General features: G+C 40.8%; 1 protein-coding gene across 2 annotated transcripts in view; it reads left to right on the forward strand.

Annotated features, from left to right (window-relative positions):
• DGKQ (diacylglycerol kinase theta) overlaps positions 1 to 22,010 on the forward strand; it is a 200,338-nt gene that overhangs the window by 68,851 nt on the left and 109,477 nt on the right. For both annotated transcript variants that reach the window (XM_056518257.1, XM_056518256.1), the window contains exons 3-4: positions 5,368 to 5,470; positions 10,276 to 10,361. In XM_056518257.1, the coding sequence (XP_056374232.1) occupies positions 5,368 to 5,470; positions 10,276 to 10,361 (189 nt within the window). The remainder of the gene's footprint in view (positions 1 to 5,367; positions 5,471 to 10,275; positions 10,362 to 22,010) is intronic.

Here is a 22,010-nt window from a genome sequence, read left to right on the forward strand (position 1 = left end):
AGGTCCCCCGCTCCTCGTCCCGCTGCAGGTCCCCCGCTCCTCGTCCCGCTGCAGGTCCCCCGCTCCTCGTCCCGCTGCAGGTCCCCCGCTCCTCGTCCCGCTGCAGGTCCCCCGCTCCTCGTCCCGCTGCAGGTCCCCCGCTCCTCGTCCCGCTGCAGGTCCCCCGCTCCTCGTCCCGCTGCAGGTCCCCCGCTCTTCGCCCCGCTGCAGGTCCCCCGCTCTTCGCCCCGCTGCAGGTCCCCCGCTCTTCGCCCCGCTCTTCGTCCTCTGCTGGTCCTGGCCCCGCTGTTGGTCTGCCGCTCCTCGTCCTCCTCTGGTGCTCTGGTCCTGCTTGCTGGCTCCACTGGCTATTCTGGTCCTGCTTGCTGCACAATGCTTCTCAGCTCCTGCTGGCTACACAATGGACAAGCGGGCCTCTCCCCAGCTCAGGTTTGCCGCACAACCCACTGCCCGCTTGGTGCCTCCGCTCCTTGCTGCCCGCTCTGCATATTGCACGCTCCGCGACTACGCTCCTTGCTGCCCGCTCGCCCCGTGGCTATGCTCAGAATGCTGCACACGCTGTAATAGCGTGGTATATAGCTTCCGGTAGCCGCCGCTAATGGTAGCCCCCATGCAAAACTCTTTTAATAGATATCAAATAAATAAAAAAAATATATAAAAAATAATTATACATGTAAACTTTCATAACTAAATAATATCTATTTAAATAAAAATAAATACGGGTGAAAGTTTCCCTTCAAGCTTTTCCAGTGTATATGTTAAACCAAGGCCATAGACTTAGTTTACATCCAGCCTTAAAGGGAACCCTATATAACTGATGGCAACACTGCAGTTTTTCTTGTTTACCCCTTACATATACTCTGAAAAAATTGTGTGGATTCTTGTATGTATTATGGTGTAAAAAAAAAAAAATGACAAGAAATAATGTTTTTTTTTTTGTAAAAATTTAGCACAAAAGACACATACAAGCCCCACCGTAATCCATGTGAAGATATGCTAAAACATCCACTGCATGTCTGTGGCTGAAATCTGTATGTTTTTGCAGAGTCTGGAATTGGAATATGTGCAAAGGATTGACATGTCAATTCCGCTCGGAAAAGCATTGCGGTCTACGGAGATGGCACATTTCTGAGCAGTCCTATGTAATGTCCGGACGGAAAGATGGACATTCTGCTGTGTGAATGGGGCCTGAGTCTCCTCTGTATCTCATTTCTATATATTCAGTGTTATGGGACATTTAAGAAGTGATATGATTTAGTGAACAGTGATTAGAACTTATGAACAGCAACAACGTCTGTTCCTTAAGTGCCTAAAAGACAGATAGTTGGTTACAGCTAAAGTGATGACTCTTTGCTTCTCAGGAATAAAAAAAAAAATAAAAATAAAAAAAAAGCTATTTTCTTTCAAAAACAGCACCACACCTGTCCTCAGGTTGTGCGTGGTATTACAACTTTGCTCCACTCACAGCTGCAATACCACACAATCTGAGGACAGGTGTGATGCTGTTTTTGGAAAAAAGTAGCTCTGTTGTTTTATCCTGGATAACTCATTTAAAGGGTAGCTCCCACCATCACTTTTTTTTCTGCCCCTGCCTATTACCCATCTGTCCCTAACCCCCTCCCTGCCTTTAATTTTTTTTTTTTTACATATTAAAAATGCTTTTTTGTCTGCCTGGTAGCGTGCTCACTACCAGGCAGACTTCCCCAGCAGGCACCACGTCACTGATGCCTGCTGGGGCCGGCACTTCCGCCCGTAGTTCACCTATACAGGGTGCCTCCAGCTCTTTCCCCACTGCAACTCCCAGCTTGCCCTGACATCTATTGGCTGTCAGGGCATGCAGTGGGGAAACAACTGGAGGCACCCTGTATAGATGAACACCAGAGCACATACCGCTCCCCGCCGCGCAGCCCGCAACCCCCCCCCCCCCGGCCCCTTCGCGCCGCTCAACTCACTCCCCCTCCCCCTTAGTTCACCCAGAGTACCCCCTCCCCGCCACGCAGCCCGCAGCCCCCCCCCCCGGCCCCGCCGCTCCGCTCAACCCACTCCCCCTCAGTTCACCTATTCAGTGTCCCTCCAGGCTTCCCCACTACAACTCCCAGGGCATGCTGGGAGTTTTAGTGGGGAAACTGGAGGCATACTGTATAGGTGAACAGTATACATAATACAGTGAACATAATACTTTACCTTGTCCCCGAGCCTGCGCGCGTCCTCTTCATTCAAAGCGCTCGCTCCCGCCTGTCTGATTGACAGGCGGGAGCGAGCACAGCAGTGATTGAATTTCGACTCGTTGCCAGGCTTCAACGAGTCAAAATTCAGTGGTGACGTCACTGCTGAATGCATTCGGCCACTAGGAGGGCGACCCCTAGTGGCCGAATTTAAAAGTGATTTTAAACTGTTTTAAAATCACTTTTTTTTAATTAAACTATATTAGAGATATGTTGTAGTACTTAAGTACTACAACATATCAATTTTTTGTTTTCATGACAGTGCCCATTTAAGGGCTCGTTCACATTGTCAAAGGCAGAACATAAACAACTCCATGTGCTGCCATCTGGTGCCTCTGTGAGCAATGGGTTCTCCTATGGAAGCAATGCCTCCATCATGGGGCACGCAATGGAGCATGCCACTTTTTTCCTTACACGTTTTGTACAAAAATACTCCTTTGTATAAAAAAAGGGCATATTTGCTGTATGTGTATTCTAGTTTCTCAAGGGAAAGCCACAGGCAGATCGGGCTTACCTCTTGGAGAACAAAAGGGCTGGGCAGTTGAAATCCAACATGCCTGTCCCCCTCACTTTCCCAACATTACAGTGTGTGGGGGACCTCCAGTTTCTCCTCTGACAGACAGTTGGCTGTGTCACACCAAAGTTAGGGTGTTCGACTGACCAAAGTGTATTTTGACTAATGTGTATGGGGACCTTAAGACTATATTTCAGTTACATAATAAAACAAATTCAGAACAGCTCGCATGAACGCAGACACTTACACCACAGATGTGCATTTTATAATTAATATTAGAACAATGCTTCAGTCATTCCCATCCATTTGTGTACATGATCACTGGCATTTTGCTCCTGTTTCCATTGGAATGCAACAGTGTTGGCAGACGCAGCTGTGTATATTTGTCTACCTTATATGGTTAATTTCTTAGTACAGGTAGTTTTTGCCTTAAGGGGAAGCTTGCAGAAGCTTGTTAACACCTTACATTGTTTAGCTAGTGATGCACATGTAATATGTTTGTTTTGGATCTTGGCACAAAGTACATGAACAACCTGAACACTGTCCAAGCCACAGCTCAGGATAAAGAGCCCAGGATTATTTACCACACATTGCAGAAAAGCCTACATTTCTCAATAGGATTGCCTATGTCAACCCCCTAACAACCCATGACCTGTATCCTAACAACCCATGACATGTATATACATCATGGTGCCATTAAAGAGGTATGATGCAGGCTCCGCACATGCTATACTGGGCGGCCCCCAGCTGATTTCAGTAGTTAGGTTCAGCCACTAATAGAAGGCATGTGGAGATTGCAGTGTACAGCTATTAAGCCATTAGATTGCCATTTATATAGTCCCTGGTGATGTAGGGGTGTTGATCGCTCATACAAACCCTCTAAGAGGACCAATAAAGTGTATCTAATTTAAAGGGGTTCTCCGGTGCTTACACATCTTTTCCCCTATCCAAAGGATAAGGGATAAGATGCCTGATCGCGGGAGTCCTGCCGCTGGGGACCCCCGGGATCATGCACACGGCACCCCGTTTGTAATCGGTCCCCGGAGCGTGTTCGCTCCGGGTCTGATTACAGGCGACCACCGGGCCTCTGCCCCGTGTGACGTCACGCTTCCGCCCCTCAATGCAAGCCTACGGGAGGGGGCATGATAGCTGTGACGCCCCCTCCCATAGACTTGCATTGAGGGGCGGAGCGCGATGTCACATGGGGGCGGAGGCGTGACATCACACGCCGTTGGCCCTGTAGTCGCCGGTAATCAGCGTGTTCGCTCCGGGGACTGATTACAAACAGGGTGCCGCGTGCATGATCCCGGGGGTCCCCAGCAGCAGGACTCCCACGATCAGGCATCTTATCCCCTATCCTTTGGATAGGGGAAAAGATGTGTAAGCACCGGAGAACCCCTTTAAGGTTTAACACTCATACATTAACCTCTTCCAAACCAAAAATTTTTATCACCCCCCATTTTATAAAAAGAAATATTTAAACATAATAAAAATAAGCATATTTGGTATAGCCTCATGCGGAATTGGTCAAACTTTTAAAATATAACATTATTTATCCCAAATGATGAATGGCATAAATGTTAATAAATACCAAACCCAAGAATTGCATTTTTTTTTAATCACATCTAATAGCAGAAAAAAAAAAAAAAAAAAAGAAGAAGAAATGGGAAATTGCACAGATAAAAACTACAGACCATGGTGAAAGAAAAATTAGCCCTCAGCCCTGTATAGGAAAATAAATAAATAAAAAGTCATAGGAGTCAGGAAATGGCAATTTTATTAAAAAAAATAAAAAATTTTGAATGTGTAGCAAAACCATGGCGGAAACTGTACAGATTGTGTATTGTTGTAATCACGCCAACCTAAAGGTTCATGATAACAGGTCAGTTTTACCTCACAGTTAACGGCATAAAAAAGAACCCCAAAAATAATTATTTTTAATTTTCAGCGCATATGTTATGGAAAAATGAAGGAAGTCATTACAAAGTACAATTGGTCATGTAAAAAACATGCCCTCATGTGGGGGTGCAGATGAAAAAATAACTATATGCAGACAACTCGCTTCCCCTCTTGCATCAAGCACCTGTGCACGGACAAGCCTGCAGCGTCCCCGGACCGGATCAAATGGCTAAGAAGAATTCCAGTGCTAGGTGTAGCAAATTCAAGTATTTATTGTAGGATCAAAGATACAGGCAATGCATCAAGACAGACAGCTGACACGTTTCGGACCTCTAGGGTCCTTAGTCATGGCATGACTAAAGACCCCAGAGGTCCTAAACGTGTCGGCTGTCTGTCTTGATGCATTGCCTGTATCTTTGATCCTACAATAAATACTTGAATTTGCTGCACCTAGCGCTGGACTTCTCCTTCTTTGCCAGATGAAAAAATAAGTTATGTCGAGGAGGAGAAAAAATGTAAGTGCAAAAATGACATTAGCCTGGTTCTTAAGAGGTACAATATGTTTTAGGTCCAAGTATGTAATTATCTTTGATATTAAATAGATGCAGGTTCAGTAGTATTAAAGCAAACCCCTGTTTGTTTAAGGGAACTTTTATGAATACTATTTTTACTATGGCATTATAATACTGTTGAAAAATTATATATGCTGTATATATCTTCATTTTTCAGGTTCCAGTTGCACATTGCTTCCGACCTCCAGGACATTATAAAAAAAAGTTCTGCACCGTTTGTCGAAAACTTCTAGAAGACACTTTGACTATAAGATGTGAAGGTAAATCAGCTTACATTTATGTATTGCCTGTTGTCCAACAGGTGTTTATTGGACAAAAAAAAACCTATCTTTATGTATTTAGACATAAAAAATAATAATTACCTAGAATAACAGTGGCAATTATACTGACCGAACACTACTCTGTATGTAAACTTTGGCCACACACTGCAGTGTGTTGTCACATCATATGACCACCTCATCCGGGGCTTTTGATCCGTTTTTTCAGCAATTTTTCAGGCTGTAACATGTTTTTTTTTTAAACTCCTATGCAATTCATCCGTGCTATTTAATTTGGTATTATAATTGTAAATGTGTGTATGTGGATTGTCTGTAGATGGCAACCTATAATATAGATAATCTGCTTTGTAGTATGGTTTATTATCCATTGTTGTTGGTTATAGACAATAGCACAGCACATGCTTATTTATTCTGTTTTGCGGAGCTTTTGCAGTTTGGTGACTAACAATCTGTATCCAGTTGTTAGTGTTACAGCATAGTCAGTCTCTTAAATCTTCTGCAAGAGATAATTGACAAATAAGATAATGGTATCACAATGACATTCCCCCTAGGCAAAGAGCTAATTATTCTCATGGGTTTTTGCATATGGTATCCATTGACAGAGTATGCTACAGAAAAGCATTTACACCAGCCTAAATCTGTGGTATTACATTGTCAATCTATCCACTTCCCTAGAGATGGCGTTAAATTATATAAATCAGTCCCAGAATGCAAAGGCAGAAAAAACACAAAGATAATCTGCTGTATGTTGTTCCATGCACCAGAAAGGCAGGTTTGACAACCTTATAGTTTTTCTTACAGTTGCAGGAATTCACAAGAGAAAACAGATCTCTATCTGTAAACTGGTTTTACACACTGGCCCTCATTTAATAACATGATTCCAACTCTTTTTGTCGGGTTTTGCGCCAGAATGTGCAACAAAAAAAAAACCCGACAGAATCTGAATCACTCAGAGTGGAAAAAAAAAAAAAATGGATGTTGTTTTCGGGAAAAGGGGCATGTTCCCTACATTTCAGCCAAAATCACTTGTCTTTTCCTAAAACCACTTTTAAATTCATGTGAATTATCTGGGAAGAAAACCCGACACTTTAAAATGTATAAAGTTTCAGAAAGCATTCTTACTTAAAAATTAAATTGTGCAAAAATTTTTTTTTAAATTACAAGCAAGGTTTTAGCTTTATTAACACATTTTTTATGAGTGTTTTCAACACTTTTTTTTCCTATCATTTCAGTAATGATGGATGGTGATTCCTAAATTAAAATAAAAATAAAATAAATATATATATATATATATATATATATATATATATATATATGTATGTGTGTGTGTGTGTGTGTGTATATATATATATATATATATATATATATATATAATAAATATACACTCATTTAATACATCTATCTATGTGTCTCCCTCCTTCCTCAGGTCCGAGTTACAGTGTGTGGATACAGTACTTTTATATATACATATTTCCATGAATACATTAAGCCATTAAACATTTGAAGCTTGCCGGGTCTGAATGCCATTGGAGGCTGAGTGATGACATCAGCCTCCATGGTCTATTGGTGGTGTAAAGGAATGAATGGGCTAGATCTATAACAATGTGATTTTTTGCCCATTGAAATGGCCCATTGAAATGGCCCATTGAAATGGCCCATTGAAATGGCCCATTGAAATGGCCCATTGAAATGGCCCATTGAAATGGCCCATTGAAATGGCCCATTGAAATGGCCCATTGAAATGGCCCATTGTGGTCTATGAAGATCTTGCGGCAAATGGGGTAGAAAGCTAAACAGCAGGGTCCTGGTAGTAATGTGGATGGGAGACCCTGGTGTGGGTTCAATTCCTGGGTTTATATACAGTGTTGGGATTATACTTTAATTAGGATAGACATACATGGGTCAATTGATAGTTAAAGAAGTGTTTGAACTGTGGGAACTTGGTCAATTTGATACCATAAATGGGCAACTAGGTTAATTGAAACAGGAGCTAATGTGTGCTATCCAATTGACCTAGTTCCCACAGTTAAAAAATCATGTCTATCCTAATTAAAGTATAATCCCAACACTTTATATCAACCCGGGAATTGAACATACACCACCCATCCACGTCAATCTCCCATCCACGTTACTACCAGGACCCTGCTGTTTAGCTTTCTACCCAATTTGCCGTACTGTATCCACACACTGTAACTCTGACCTGAGGAAGGAGGGAACCCCTTCAGAAACGCGTAGTCCTACCATGTATTGCCACTTTTTATGATTTTCAATAAAAAGCAATTAACCCCTTCACGACGAAGGACGTATATACATCCTCTGCTGACTCCCGCAGTGATCACCCCCCTTTTCCCATAAAAAAATAAAACAGTGTAAATAAAAATAAACATATGTGTTATCGCCGCATGCGTAAATGTCCGAACTATAAAATATATTGTTAATTAAACCGCACGGTCAACGGCGTACACGTAAAAAAATTCAAAAGTAAAAAACAACAACTTATTTTTGGTCAATTTTTATACCATTAAAAAGTGATCAAAAATTCAGATCAAAACAAAAATGGTACCGATAAAAACTTCAGATCGCTTCGCAAAAGATGAGCCCTCATACCGCCCTGTATGTGGAAAAATAAAAAAAGTTATAGGGGTCAGAAGATGACATTTTTAAACGTATAAATTTTCCTGCATGTAGTTATGATTTTTTCCAGTATTACGACAAAATGAAACCTATATAAGTAGGGTATCATTTTAATCGTATGAACCTACAGAATAATAAGGTGTCATTTTTACCAAAATATGCGCTGCGTAGAAACGGAAGCCTCCAAAAGTTTCCAAATGGTATTTTTTCCTTTTCACCGTAGATTTTTGGGTAAAATGACTGTCACTGCAAAGTAGAATTGGTGATGCAAAAAATAAGCCATAATATGGTTTTTCAGGTGGCAAATTTAAAGGGTTATGATTTTTAAAAGGTAAGGAGGAAAAAACGAAAATGCAAAAACTGAAAAACCCTGCATCCTTAAGGGGTTAAGAATCTATACCCGACTCCTGTGTCACCACGCCGGTGTAGCGCTCCAGTGCAGAAGTCTGATATTCACTGGAAGGTCAAGGAAACCCCTGCTGGGATTCCCACCTCCCACATCTGTACTTCTGTAGAAGAAACCCTGCAACAGAAATAAACCTTCCTGCGACAGAAAACCCTGTGGCAGAAATTACTGCGAGACAGAAATTACCGTGTGACAGAATTTTTCCCTGTGACTAAAAATATTGGGAAAAGTGCGACAGATTACTGAATACCAAGTGAAAAAAAGGTTGAAAACACAAAAATCAAACACAAACAGACACTCCACTTTTAGTAAATGAGGGCCATTGTGCGTGTTCTGTTACCTACAACAGTCACTTTTTAATTTTTTGGTAGGATTTTTAAATGTAAGAGTTTTTTTTGTATAGGTATATTTTTGGCTGGTAAAACAAGGTGGTACTTGGCAAAAGAGCCCTGATATTCTGCTGCTATTAAATGTCCTTTTTTTTTTTTTTTTTTTTTTTTAATTCTCAGATGAGCTTACTGAATGCAGAGACCCATCTATGGTCAAAATTAAAACTAAAATGTAAATATAAATATTTACAGTTTAGACAACAGACGATAAACATGAAATGGCTGTAAATAACATCTTATTTTTATGGCATGTCAAATAGAATAAAAATGTATGCAAATGTATGCAGTGTTAGATATCTTATTGAATTCTGTTGTATTGGTCTTCTTGTGACCTCTGGCAGATTGATATCCATTAACATCTCCATCATCCTCTGTTTTATTGATTCCTTCCTACTAATGACACACACTGTGTCCTATTTTATCCTAGTCCCTGACATAGTAATACAAACCTATTCATCATAATCATCATCATGAAACATAGTAACATAGAATATGTTATTGACTTTAAGCTCATTAACACCAGATATGATACAGTCTAGGAGCCTAGCATGGTACAGAAATAAGGACACAGGAAACCTCTGAAAGATCAAAGATTCGTCCACCATATAGCATAACTTGAACAGGGATCAGCAATACAAATATTTCCCCCATCAGAAGGACTATACCTAGAGAAAAGTAAGGGCCCTTTTCAACGGCAGGTAATTGCCCATTGCAAACAGTGATAAAGTATATAGCAGGTCAAGTGGCACTCTTTAAAAGGATCATTTAGAGATCAATTGTGCATCCATTCACTTCTAGAGTAGATCTCCAGGTTATACAGGGAGATGTGCTGCTGACAAAAGATGGTTTTTAGTCCTGTATGAAAGATGCAATCGGCGGACAAACAAGTATTTGCATATTCATCAGCTTATCACAGTCTATTTTACATTACCACCAGGAAAAGTTTTTCTTGTTTGTCTAAACATTGGCTTTTTACTTCTCAGCCCAGAGTCAACGAGGCAGAATCGAGCTTCTCTAGTGTCATAGCCTGGCATGCCTCTTTGCTTGTCCTCACCTCCCATCCTTTCACTTCCCAGGCTAACATATGGGACTCTGTACTTCTGTCAAGAAGGGTCTGGGAGGCCAGAGTGAGCGAGGAAGTGTGGCAGGCTGTGGCACTTTAGCAGCTTAGCTCTCCCTACTTGACACATGGCTGAAAAATAAAAAGATATTTTATAGGTTGGCATCTGTCATCAGCTCCAGGAATGGTACAAATAGTTTTTATATTCTGACAGCTATCAAATGTTGCCTGCACCTCTTAGCATCAAATACAGGTGATCGTTTTCTTTAAGAGAAATAATGTTTTTCTATTTTTGTAGTTTGTGAACTCCACGTGCACACAGACTGCGTTCTATTTACTTGCAGTGATTGTCGCCAGTGTCACCATGATGGACAACATGACCATGTAAGTTCATTAAACCACTTCCTTATGCTGGTGTAGTTGTTGTAGTTTTTGGCTTTTAGAGCATATTACCACTACTTGTCATTGTGATTTTATTTTAAATATTAGTTTTTATTACTGTTACCATCTTGGTTATCAGTACACACCAGTACAAAAATAGTAACAGGATCTGTCGACATTTAGATTTTGGCATACTTCTGTTATTTATGACTATACAATTGCCTACGTACACTGTTGACTTTCTATTGAAAAGTGAGGCAGCTACATTTTACATGCAGTTAGAAAAGAGAATGTTAAAATATACTGGGCTAACAAATGCAAAAGGATGCTCTTTTTGCTTATGCCTGGCTGTTGAAATCTGAGAGCATTGGAATGTAAGCCGATTGCTTATTGTTGTTGTGATTTGAACAGAGCCTAAGCGTTGTATACTCTTTGTAGAGTGTAATAAACATTGACAGGTTGTACCATGCTCTGAGAACATTACAGTAATTTACATTTTCATATGCTATATGCATTGCTAGAACGTGTAAGAACTTAACTTATTACCATATATTAAAAAGTGTTTGTCTCTAGACCAGACTCTTCCTTCCCCTTCTCTATTCCTGCATAATTGTAAATCTTGACTGTGCTATTTTTGTTTATAGTGTGTTCTTGCCTATGGATATTAATAAGCACAGTAAAGCTGATTCTCTATGGATCATTGTGTGTATGGTTCATTTTATTTCATCATCAGGCCACATGAATGTCTTTTAAGGCTTGGAAATTTTTGAGCACCTTGTGCCTGAAACTAGACATAGTCATGTGGTCTGGGTGGAACCAGCAACTTGCATATTCAATAACACAATGAACAAAAGAACAGTTAAAGAGTAGCTATCACTAAATTAAATTTCCCTATTCCCCCTCCCCATCTGTGCCTAACACTAACTACATCTATCCCTGTCTTTATTTTTCCCCAAATCCCCATAAAATTACCTTTTTTTGCAGAGCTGCAAGAGCTCAGAGTTGAGCTCTCTGGTGAGGGCAGGAAGTGGGCGCCCCCGGCAGGCGCGACGTCATCTGAAGCCTGGCCAGGGCTCGCTTCTGCCCGTCTCCTCACTCTCCTGCAGCTCGTGCGCTGCAATGAATGAGGAGAGGGAGATGCAGGGGGGCAGGGATATTAAAATTTTGTGTGCCGCGCGTGTACGAGCACTGTGCTCGCTCTCTGCCTGTATAGGAAACAGGCAGAGAGCGATCACGGCGCTCGTGCACGTGCGGCATGCAAAATTTAAATATCCCCTCCCCCCCCCCTACATCTCCCACTCCTCATTCATGTTAACGCGCATTCCGGACCACGCTGTGCCACGCTGCCCCACGCTGCCCGGCCAGCGTTGGTCCGAACGTAATCAACGTCGGGGGGGGGGGGGGGGGGGGGTTGGGTCTTTGGGGGGGGGGGGGGGAAGTAATCCTGAGCCATATAGGGTGACACCTAGTGGCCAGGTTTTCAAATGTAAAAAAAACATGTAAAACATGATTATTATTATTTTTTTTTTTTATAAAATATATTAAACATTTTTCTATATTTAATATACCCATTTAACTTTGTGTGGTGTTATGCAAAAGTACTATGTGATAATGTCATAGACTATTACAGTCTCCAGAAAGTGATGATAGTTCAGCTATTTATCCTCAAATACCATGGAGTAAAGGGCAATACATACAGAGACTTCTCCATATATATAGTCCACTGTTGCTATCTTGCTTTATTTATGGATCTAGCAGTACAGTATAATCTGTTGTTAAGCTCCTGCCCTCTGCTGTTCAGGGGCCAGTCTACACAGCAAAGCTGATAGGTGAGATGCAAACATTTGGAAGTATTTGCAGATTATGTTTGTTCTAGTGACTGGTTTGAAAACAGATGTGCATAACCACATAAACACATCACAGAAATTTTTTTAAACATATATGTTTAAAGCAAAATCTGATTTAAAGGTAACATGTCCCATTGAAAATGCAGTCCAAGCTGTAGGCCACATGATAAATAGAGAAGGAGCAGCTGAAAGGATTAATGTATTGTTTTGTTGGAAAAGTTCTGGGATAACTTCTCATTTATTAATGTACATCTCTGCTCATTCTGGGCAAAGTAGTCATGGGGCGGTCCTAATCAGTGATTGATAGGTATGTGTATGTGAGTGCTGCCAGTTATTGAGTAGGACCACCCACTTGACTTGACTACACTGCATTTTTGGAGATAAATAGTCAAGTGGTTGGTCCTACTTAGTGACACTGATTGCTCTATGTACATACATGTTAATGTTTGATTAGGGTAGCCCACATGACTTCTTAGCCCAGAATGAGCATAGATTTACATTTAAACCGCAAGTTATCCTGGAACTTTTCTCACACACTGACCCTTAAAACATACAGGCAACAGCACTTAGTGAGCACTGTGCCTGTTCATTTCTAATTGTCTCCACTTGCCTCTGCTCAGTGTATGATCAAAACCTCTGACATGTTGATATGATGTATAACATTTTTTTAAACTTTCATCTAGAATAAACACAAAAAAACTGCTCCACATCTGTCCTCCGGTTGTGTGTGATATTACAACTCTGCTTCATTCCCTTTTAATTGTGCCGCTTCTGGAAGAAAACAGATGTTTTTCTTATCTTTGTTTCAGAGATGTCCGCTGTTAAAAACTTTTTGATTATTATTGCAATGTTTTTTTTTTTTTTTATTAACTATGTATTTTCCTGGGCAGTCCACCACCAAAATTTAGCAGTAACATGTATGACAAGCCACAAGAAATGGAGCCTAATTGACCTCGTTCTGTGGCTCTTTAGCTGATGGGAAACAGTCTGCAGCTTTTTGGGATCCCTGGACTAGAAGTTTCAAAATAGCTTGAGAACCACAGCACCACAACTTTATATTAAAACAATAATTATGCTACGTTTCATGCAAGTGAACAAAGAATTAAACATATTTAATAAAATATGGTTAAAGAGAAACTGACGGCAGGGTCACCTGCACTAACCTGAATTTACAGATCGATAGTGCGAGTGATATGTTTCTAACACTTCTTTCAAAGTGAAAATTTATGCAGCCGTTCAAATTGATATGGTAATTTTTTCTTAACCGTGCTGGAGACAGGCGGCTGCTGTATGTGCAATACTTTCCCCTGCCCCACTCTGGCTGATAACACAGCATTTCTGTTAAAAACTCCACCTCCTCCATAAATAATTATGGGGGGCTCTAAGTATTGCACCAGTTTTCACTTCAGTAAGTGTTAGAAACAGGGTCATTATCTACCTTTTATTTTCAGATTATTGTGGGTGACCCTGCTGTGAGAGTCCCTTTAAAGGGGTACTCCGGCGCTAAGACATCTTATCCCCTGTCCACCAGTGGGGACCCCCGTGATCTTCCACGCCGCACCCCGTTAGAATCAGCCCCTGGAGCGTGCTCGCTCCGGGTCTGATTACTGGCGATCACGGATACGGAGCATAGTGACGTCACGGCTCTTCCCCCGTGCGATGTCACACTCCGCCCCCTCAATGCAAGCTGTCACGCCCCCTCCATAGGCTTACATTGAGGGGGCTCCGTCCCCGTGATCGCCAGTAATCAGACCCGGAGCGAGCACGCTCTGGGGGCTGATTCTAAAGGGGTGCGGCATGGAAGATCACGGGGGTCCTCAGCGGCAGGACCCCCCGCGATCAGGCATAGATCGATCTATCATCAATAATTTTTTATTTGCGGCATTTAGATTTTGCTGTAAAATATTTGTTATGGTGTCATCTGGTGTTCTTTTTATTCAATCTAAGAATGTACCCCTAATGTGTCTTTTGCTGGTTAGAAGGATTTGGATTAATGGTTAAATGTCTTGTGATGTAAAATGGATTCGTTTTCCTCAATAATTTAGAGGTGCCTTAAGCAATCTGAATAGTAATATGGAAACTGTTAATAAGCCGTCCCAGAAGAACCATTGTGCATAACCATTATGTAATTGACATACTAGGGTGAGGTTATAGGAGCATCTCTGGAATAATGACATCGGATGCATTATTTTTAAAGAATGTGGCTATATGAGTCTTTTAATTGCATGTGAGCAACCGTGGTGTTGTATGTTCTTAAGCATAATTAGAGCAGGTGTTTGGAATTTACCTAAAATTAAAATGGTTAAACATAGTCATACATCATAATGAATTTTTTTTGTTTTTTTATTTTTATTCTGGAATTCTTTATCATCAATTTGCAAAACTCAAAAACACTATAAAGATATACAAAAATATGGTGCATAAACTGCAATTAAAAGGGGAAATCCAATCTGGTCATTTATGGTACATCCACAGGGTTTGCTATAAATGTGTGATGAAAGTGAGTCACACCTTTGGGACCTGAACCTTATTTGAGATCTAGGGCACCCCAGCTCCTTTCAGCCTGCTTGCCGCCTACCAGAGGTGCTGTTTTACACAGTTTACATAACTCACATTGAGGTTAATGGTAACTAAGCAAACAGTATAGCAATGCTAACCATGCTGTTTTTGCAACTTGAGAGATGTTACTCTGTTTGTGAAACTCCTATTAAAGTCTATTTGAGTTACGCAAATTTTGCAAAACGGCCGCCTCAGCTGTGTTCAACTTTCTGACCACCTCTGGCTGCCGTAAGCAAAGGAGCCTAGATCTTAAGATATGTGGGCCATAGTGATGGCCCAGATTTACCATTGCAAGTGTGTAGTAATCGCTGAGACTGATGTTGTGGGTGATGTTGAGGGTAGTAGTCCCTGATGTTATTGTCACATAGTTGACTGGTGTAACCCAATGTTCCTTTTCTAGTAAAGCTGTTCCCACACACAAATCCCAATAATGAGCCATATGAAGCCAAACTTCTGTGAAACAACTTTTAACTTTGCTGAACATTTTGTGTAACTCCAGAAAACTCAGATACTCAGTCAGTTGTATAACCTCCTTTCACAGATATACTTTTGCAGAAATTAGCCTTTGGTACTTTTGCATGTGTACGTGAATCTAAACTGTAGGTGGTGCAGCTCTCTGCTTTAGCTAGGGTCCAAATTACAGCAACTACTGAAAGAGGATGTCACAGGAGGTGACTATGGGGAAATGCAGAAATGCCTACTGAGGACTCCAGATCACTTACTATTGTGGCAATCTTTAACACGACACTCAGTCAAGTTGGGGAGGACTTCTCCTGGATATGATTCTGACACTGGTCCGACCAGGCACCAGTGTTAAAACCAGTAAAACAAAAAGGACCTGTTCAGCTTTATCCTTGCTAACCTCTTGAAATGCAGAAGTGCAGACTATCCTCTTAGCAGGACTTGGTCTAGGTTCAGGAACTTATTTGTTGCAGACATAAGTAGCGGCAGTGTTTTCTATACTTAGGAAGTATACCTGACATTAACAGTACCTAGGGTTAGGTCCAACCCTATTCTCTGAGAGAGGAGGACAGACTTGGGACTCAAGAGTCTCAACTGTACAATGAAATGTAAAGCACAAAAAAATTATCCCTCTGCATGCTGTAGAGCTCAGACTAGTGGCGTGATACAGCAAATACATTTGCAATGCGGAAAATATACAGTGCATGACCATACATTATTTGAGACATATTATGCCTCCGGCAGTCCTTTTTAATGCCTCAGCCATCTGACTTATCTAATGGGTAGCACATAGAACAACTTGTGCTGGGCTACCACAAATGCGCCAGAAGTATGGCGCACTTTTTGTTGGAGTTATGCTAAAAACTGTCTGTTTTGGCTTCCGCCGCCTTTACTGTGAATGTTTGAGACTTCTGTTAACACTTCTTTTTATTGGGTCTGAAAAGGGGGCGTGGGATCTGTAAAACACATTAGAGAGCAAGATAACTATGAAAAATAAGACCTGTGATAATAATCTGATGGAAGATAACATCCTCTTACCTGCATGGTGATCTCTGCCCTTATCTAAGAATAAGTAAAGACGACCGGAGCACTTCATAGTTTTCTTTTTGTGTCCATGTGTGGAGTTGCTGATCACATTAGCTCAAGCTAAATGGTTATTCTCTTTATTATTTTGTAGATATTCAATAAGGAGAAAACTTAAGCAGCATGTCTCTTAAAGGAATCTTGTTGCAGGTGTTGATAGGTGCTTCAATAAGATTAAATAGCATGAAATGTAAATTTACTTTTTGTGCAACACATTTGCATCAGTATTTGGCTGCAGGCAGAGAAGGACAAGGACGGAAAATCAGCCCTTGCCAGGGCCAGATTAAGGCTGCTTGGAGGACGGAGCACATCCCTAAACCTCAACCCCCCTGTGCATGCTTTCAATTATGACAATTAACAAGCCTTCACAAAGGCATGGGCATTTCAGACTATGCAGCCCATTTTTTGGTGGGGGTCCATCTGCTGGGACCCCCATTAATTACCTCAGTTCCAGTGGCTTTCCACCTACTGAAAATCTAAAACTCCCATAATGTCTTGAGAGCATTAGGCATGATAGAAGTTGTAGTTTTGCAACAGTTGGAAAGCCACAGATTGAGGTACAGTTTCACTCATGATGACCTAGTCACAAAGAATACACAATGATATAATGGCTCACAGTTGACGTCTTCTCTGTTGTCTACCCTTTTCTCCTTCATCCGGTCCAGATGAGGTGGTGGCTTCCAGCTAAATGTTCCTCTGCAGAGTGTGATGCCCAGACATCATTGGTTCCTCACTTTGTCAGCAGATCCTGTATATGAAAAAAAGAATCAATATGAGCCTGTTAGAAACTGTGCCCCCTGAATATAACCCCTCCAAACACTAAGCCCCTGAAAATACTGCCACACACAGTTTCTTCTCAGTTTGGCTGAATCCCACCCTCTACTGTCCTCCTCCAGACCCCTTTCTCCCCCAGACCGGTGTCCCCTCCTCCAGACCCCTGTTTTCTCCTCCCTGACCCCTCAGTCACCCCAGACCCTTCAGTCACCTCAAAATGCCTTAGTCCTCCTCTATACCCCTATGTCCCCTCCTCCCCCAACCCCTCAGTCACGGCCAGATCCCCCCCCAATTCTCCTACAGATCCCTCAGTCACCTCCCTCCAGACCACTCAGCCACCCCAAGTCCTCCTCAATACCCCTCTTTCCCATCCTCCACTGACCCCTCGGTCACCCCCAGACTCCTCAGTCCTCCTACAGATCCCTCAGTCACCCATAGACCCCTACGTCATCACCCGTCCTCCTCCAGACCCCTCTCTTCCCTTCTTCTCCAACCCCTCATTCCTCTTCCAGAGATCCTCATCACCCCACTGTTCCTTTCTCCAGACTCCTTTGTCCTTTTTATTTAGACTCTGTTCCCCACATACTGTTTCCTGAGTCCTGTCCCTGTACTATTACATCACTGTGTATTATCCTTGTTATGTGACGTCACACATACATGTTCATAGACACAACACACATACTGTACACAATACATACTGTAGATGCATCATATACACAACACACATACTGTACACAATAAATACTGTACATGCATCATATACACACAACACACATACTGCACACATTACATACTGTACATGCATTATACACACAGCACACATACTGCACGCATTACATACTGTACATGCATTATATACACACAGCACACATTACATACTGTACATGCATGCTTCATACACACACAACAAACTGTACACATTACATACTGTGCATGCATTATATACACACAGCACACATACTGCACACATTACATACTGTACATGCATTATACACATACTGCACACATTACATACTGTACATGCATTATATAAACACAGCACACACTACATACTGTACATCCATTATACACACAGCACACATACTGCACACATTACATACTGTACATGCATTATATACACACAGCACACATACTGTACACATTACATACTGTACATGCATTATATACACACACAGCACACACTACACTGTACATGCATTATATACACACAGCACACATTACATACTGTACATACATGCTTCATACACACACAATATACTGTACACATTACATACTGTACATGCATTATATCCACACAGCACAAACTACAAACTGTACATGCATTATATACACACACAGCACACATTACATACTGTACATGCATGCTTCATACACACAACATACTGTACACATTACATACTGTACATGCATTATATACACACACAGCACACACTACAAACTGTACATGCATTATATACACACAGCACACATTACATACTGTACATGCATGCTTCATACACACACAACATACTGTACACATTACATACTGTACATGCATTATATACACACATCACACATACTGCACACATTACATACTGTACATGCATTATACACATACTGCACACATTACATACTGTACATGCATTATATAAACACAGCACACACTACATACTGTACATCCATTATACACACAGCACACATACTGCACACATTACATACTGTACATGCATTATATACACACAGCACACATACTGTACACATTACATACTGTACATGCATTATATACACACACAGCACACACTACACTGTACATGCATTATATACACACAGCACACATTACATACTGTACATACATGCTTCATACACACACAATATACTGTACACATTACATACTGTACATGCATTATATCCACACAGCACAAACTACAAACTGTACATGCATTATATACACACACAGCACACATTACATACTGTACATGCATGCTTCATACACACAACATACTGTACACATTACATACTGTACATGCATTATATACACACACAGCACACACTACAAACTGTACATGCATTATATACACACAGCACACATTACATACTGTACATGCATGCTTCATACACACACAACATACTGTACACATTACATACTGTACATGCATTATATACACACATCACACATACTGCACACATTACATACTGTACATGCATTATATACACACAGCACACACTGCACACATTACATACTGTACATGCATTATATACACACACAGCACACATACTGCACACATTACATACTGTACATGCATTAAATACACACACAGCACACATACTGTACATGCATTATATACATACTGCACACATTACATACTGTACATGCATGTACAGTATGTAATGTGTGCAGTATGTATATAATGCATGTACAGTATGTGTGCTGTGTGTATATAATGCATGTACAGTATGTAATGTGTGCAGTATGTGTGCTGTGTGTGTATATAATACATGTACTGTATGTAATGTGTGCAGTATGTGTGCTGTGTGTGTATATAATGCATGTACAGTATGTAATGTGTGCAGTATGTGTGCTGTGTGTATATAATGCATGTACAGTATGTAATGTGTACAGTATGTATATAATGCATGTACAGTATGTAATGTGTGCAGTATGTATATAATGCATGTACAGTATGTAATGTGTGCAGTATGTATATAATGCATTATATACATACTGCACACATTACATACTGTACATGCATTATATACACACAGCACACATACTGCACACATTACATACTGTACATGCATTATATATATAGCACACACTACATACTGTGCATCCATTATACACACAGCACACATACTGCGCACATTACATACTGTACATTCATTATATACACACAGAACACATACTGCACACATACTGCACACATTACATACTGTACATTCATTATATACACACAGCACACATACTGAACACATTACGTACTGTACATTCGTTATATACACAACACACACCCTGCACACATTACATACTGTACATGCATTATATACACACAACACACATACTGCACACATTACATACTGTACATGCATTATATACACAACATACTGTACATATTACATACTGTACATGTATTATATACACACAGCACACACTACATACTGTACATGCATTATATACACACTGCACACATTACATACTGTACATGCATTATACACACAACATACTGTACATATTACATACTGTACATGTATTATATACACACAGCACACACTACATACTGTACATGCATTATATACACACAGCACACATTACATACTGTACATTCATTATATACGCACAACACACACCCTGCACACATTACATACTGTACATGCATTATATACACACAACACACATACTGCACACATTACATACTGTACATGCATTATATACACACAGCACACATACTGCACACATTACATACTGTACATGCATTATATACACAACATACTGTACATATTACATACTGTACATGTATTATATACACACAGCACACACTACATACTGTACATGCATTATATACACACTGCACACATTACATACTGTACATGCATTATACACACAACATACTGTACATATTACATACTGTACATGTATTATATACACACAGCACACACTACATACTGTACATGCATTATATACACACTGCACACATTACATACTGTACATGCATTATACACACAACATACTGCACACATTACATACTGTACATTCATTATATACACACAACACACACCCTGCACACATTACATACTGTACATGCATTATATACACACAACACACACACTGCACACATTACATACTGTACATGCATTATACACACACAGCACACATTACATGCTGTACATGCATGCTTCATACACACACACAGAATAGATCAGTGTTTCCCAACCAGTGAGCCTCCAGCTGTTGCAAAACTACAGCTCCCAGCATACCCAGATAGCCTTTGGCTGTCCAGGCATGCTGGGAATTGTAGTGTTGCAACAACTGGGGGCACACTGGTATAGATACACACATTCACTTTATATAGTCATCCACAGTAGTAACACACACAGGCACAGTACAAAGACATGCACATATGTACACACACACATATATATAGATATATATCCACACACACACACGCTTATATACATATATACATGCAGGGACACCTACGTTAGTCAGGCCCCATGTTGTACAGCCTCTGCGGTTCTTTCATTTCCTCACAGCTCTGTGTTCTCTCCTCCCTCCTCCCCCTCCTCCTGCTCCTGCTCCTGCTCAGAAGCGAAGAGTCCGGGGCCTAACTCCAAAGCTGCAAATTAATTAATTTATTTAAAAAAATAAAAATAAATGTCAGATATCCTCTTGTTTGACTGGGTGCCCGGGACCCGGAGCACGAGCTCCATAAGCACCATTGTTAATCCTGCCCTGGCCCTGGCATTAGAAAACATAGTGAATGTGAAATATGTTTGTTCTTTGATTGGCCTGTGTATGACATTTACAGAATACAAACTGCTGTAAGCTGACAATAACAGAGTGACATCATGTGTAATATGAATTCCCCTCTAGGAAAATTCTGAATACCCTTGACAGGAAGTCAGACTCATGCTTATAACAGAGACCCTCATGATCTGTAAAAGCATGATGTCAAAGAAAATCAAACACATGCTGTCCCCTTCAATCACTTACCTGTCAAGAGGTTTCTATTACAAATATGGCCCTGTCCGCCATCAGAATTACAAAGATGCATGGTGTAATATCCCCCCCCCACCCCCATAACCTTCACACAGTCATTGGTGTCTGCTCAGTTACTTTACATGTAACATCAGGGATAGATGGCAAAGTTACATCCTGACATCACATATTTAATCTAAATCCCAGGAGTAGTCCTGGCAACTAAAATTGCTGAGAAAGAAAATATAAGAATCC

The sequence above is a fragment of the Hyla sarda genome, chromosome 1 (assembly GCF_029499605.1).
Source record: "Hyla sarda isolate aHylSar1 chromosome 1, aHylSar1.hap1, whole genome shotgun sequence".
NCBI classification, from domain to species: Eukaryota; Metazoa; Chordata; class Amphibia; order Anura; family Hylidae; genus Hyla; species Hyla sarda.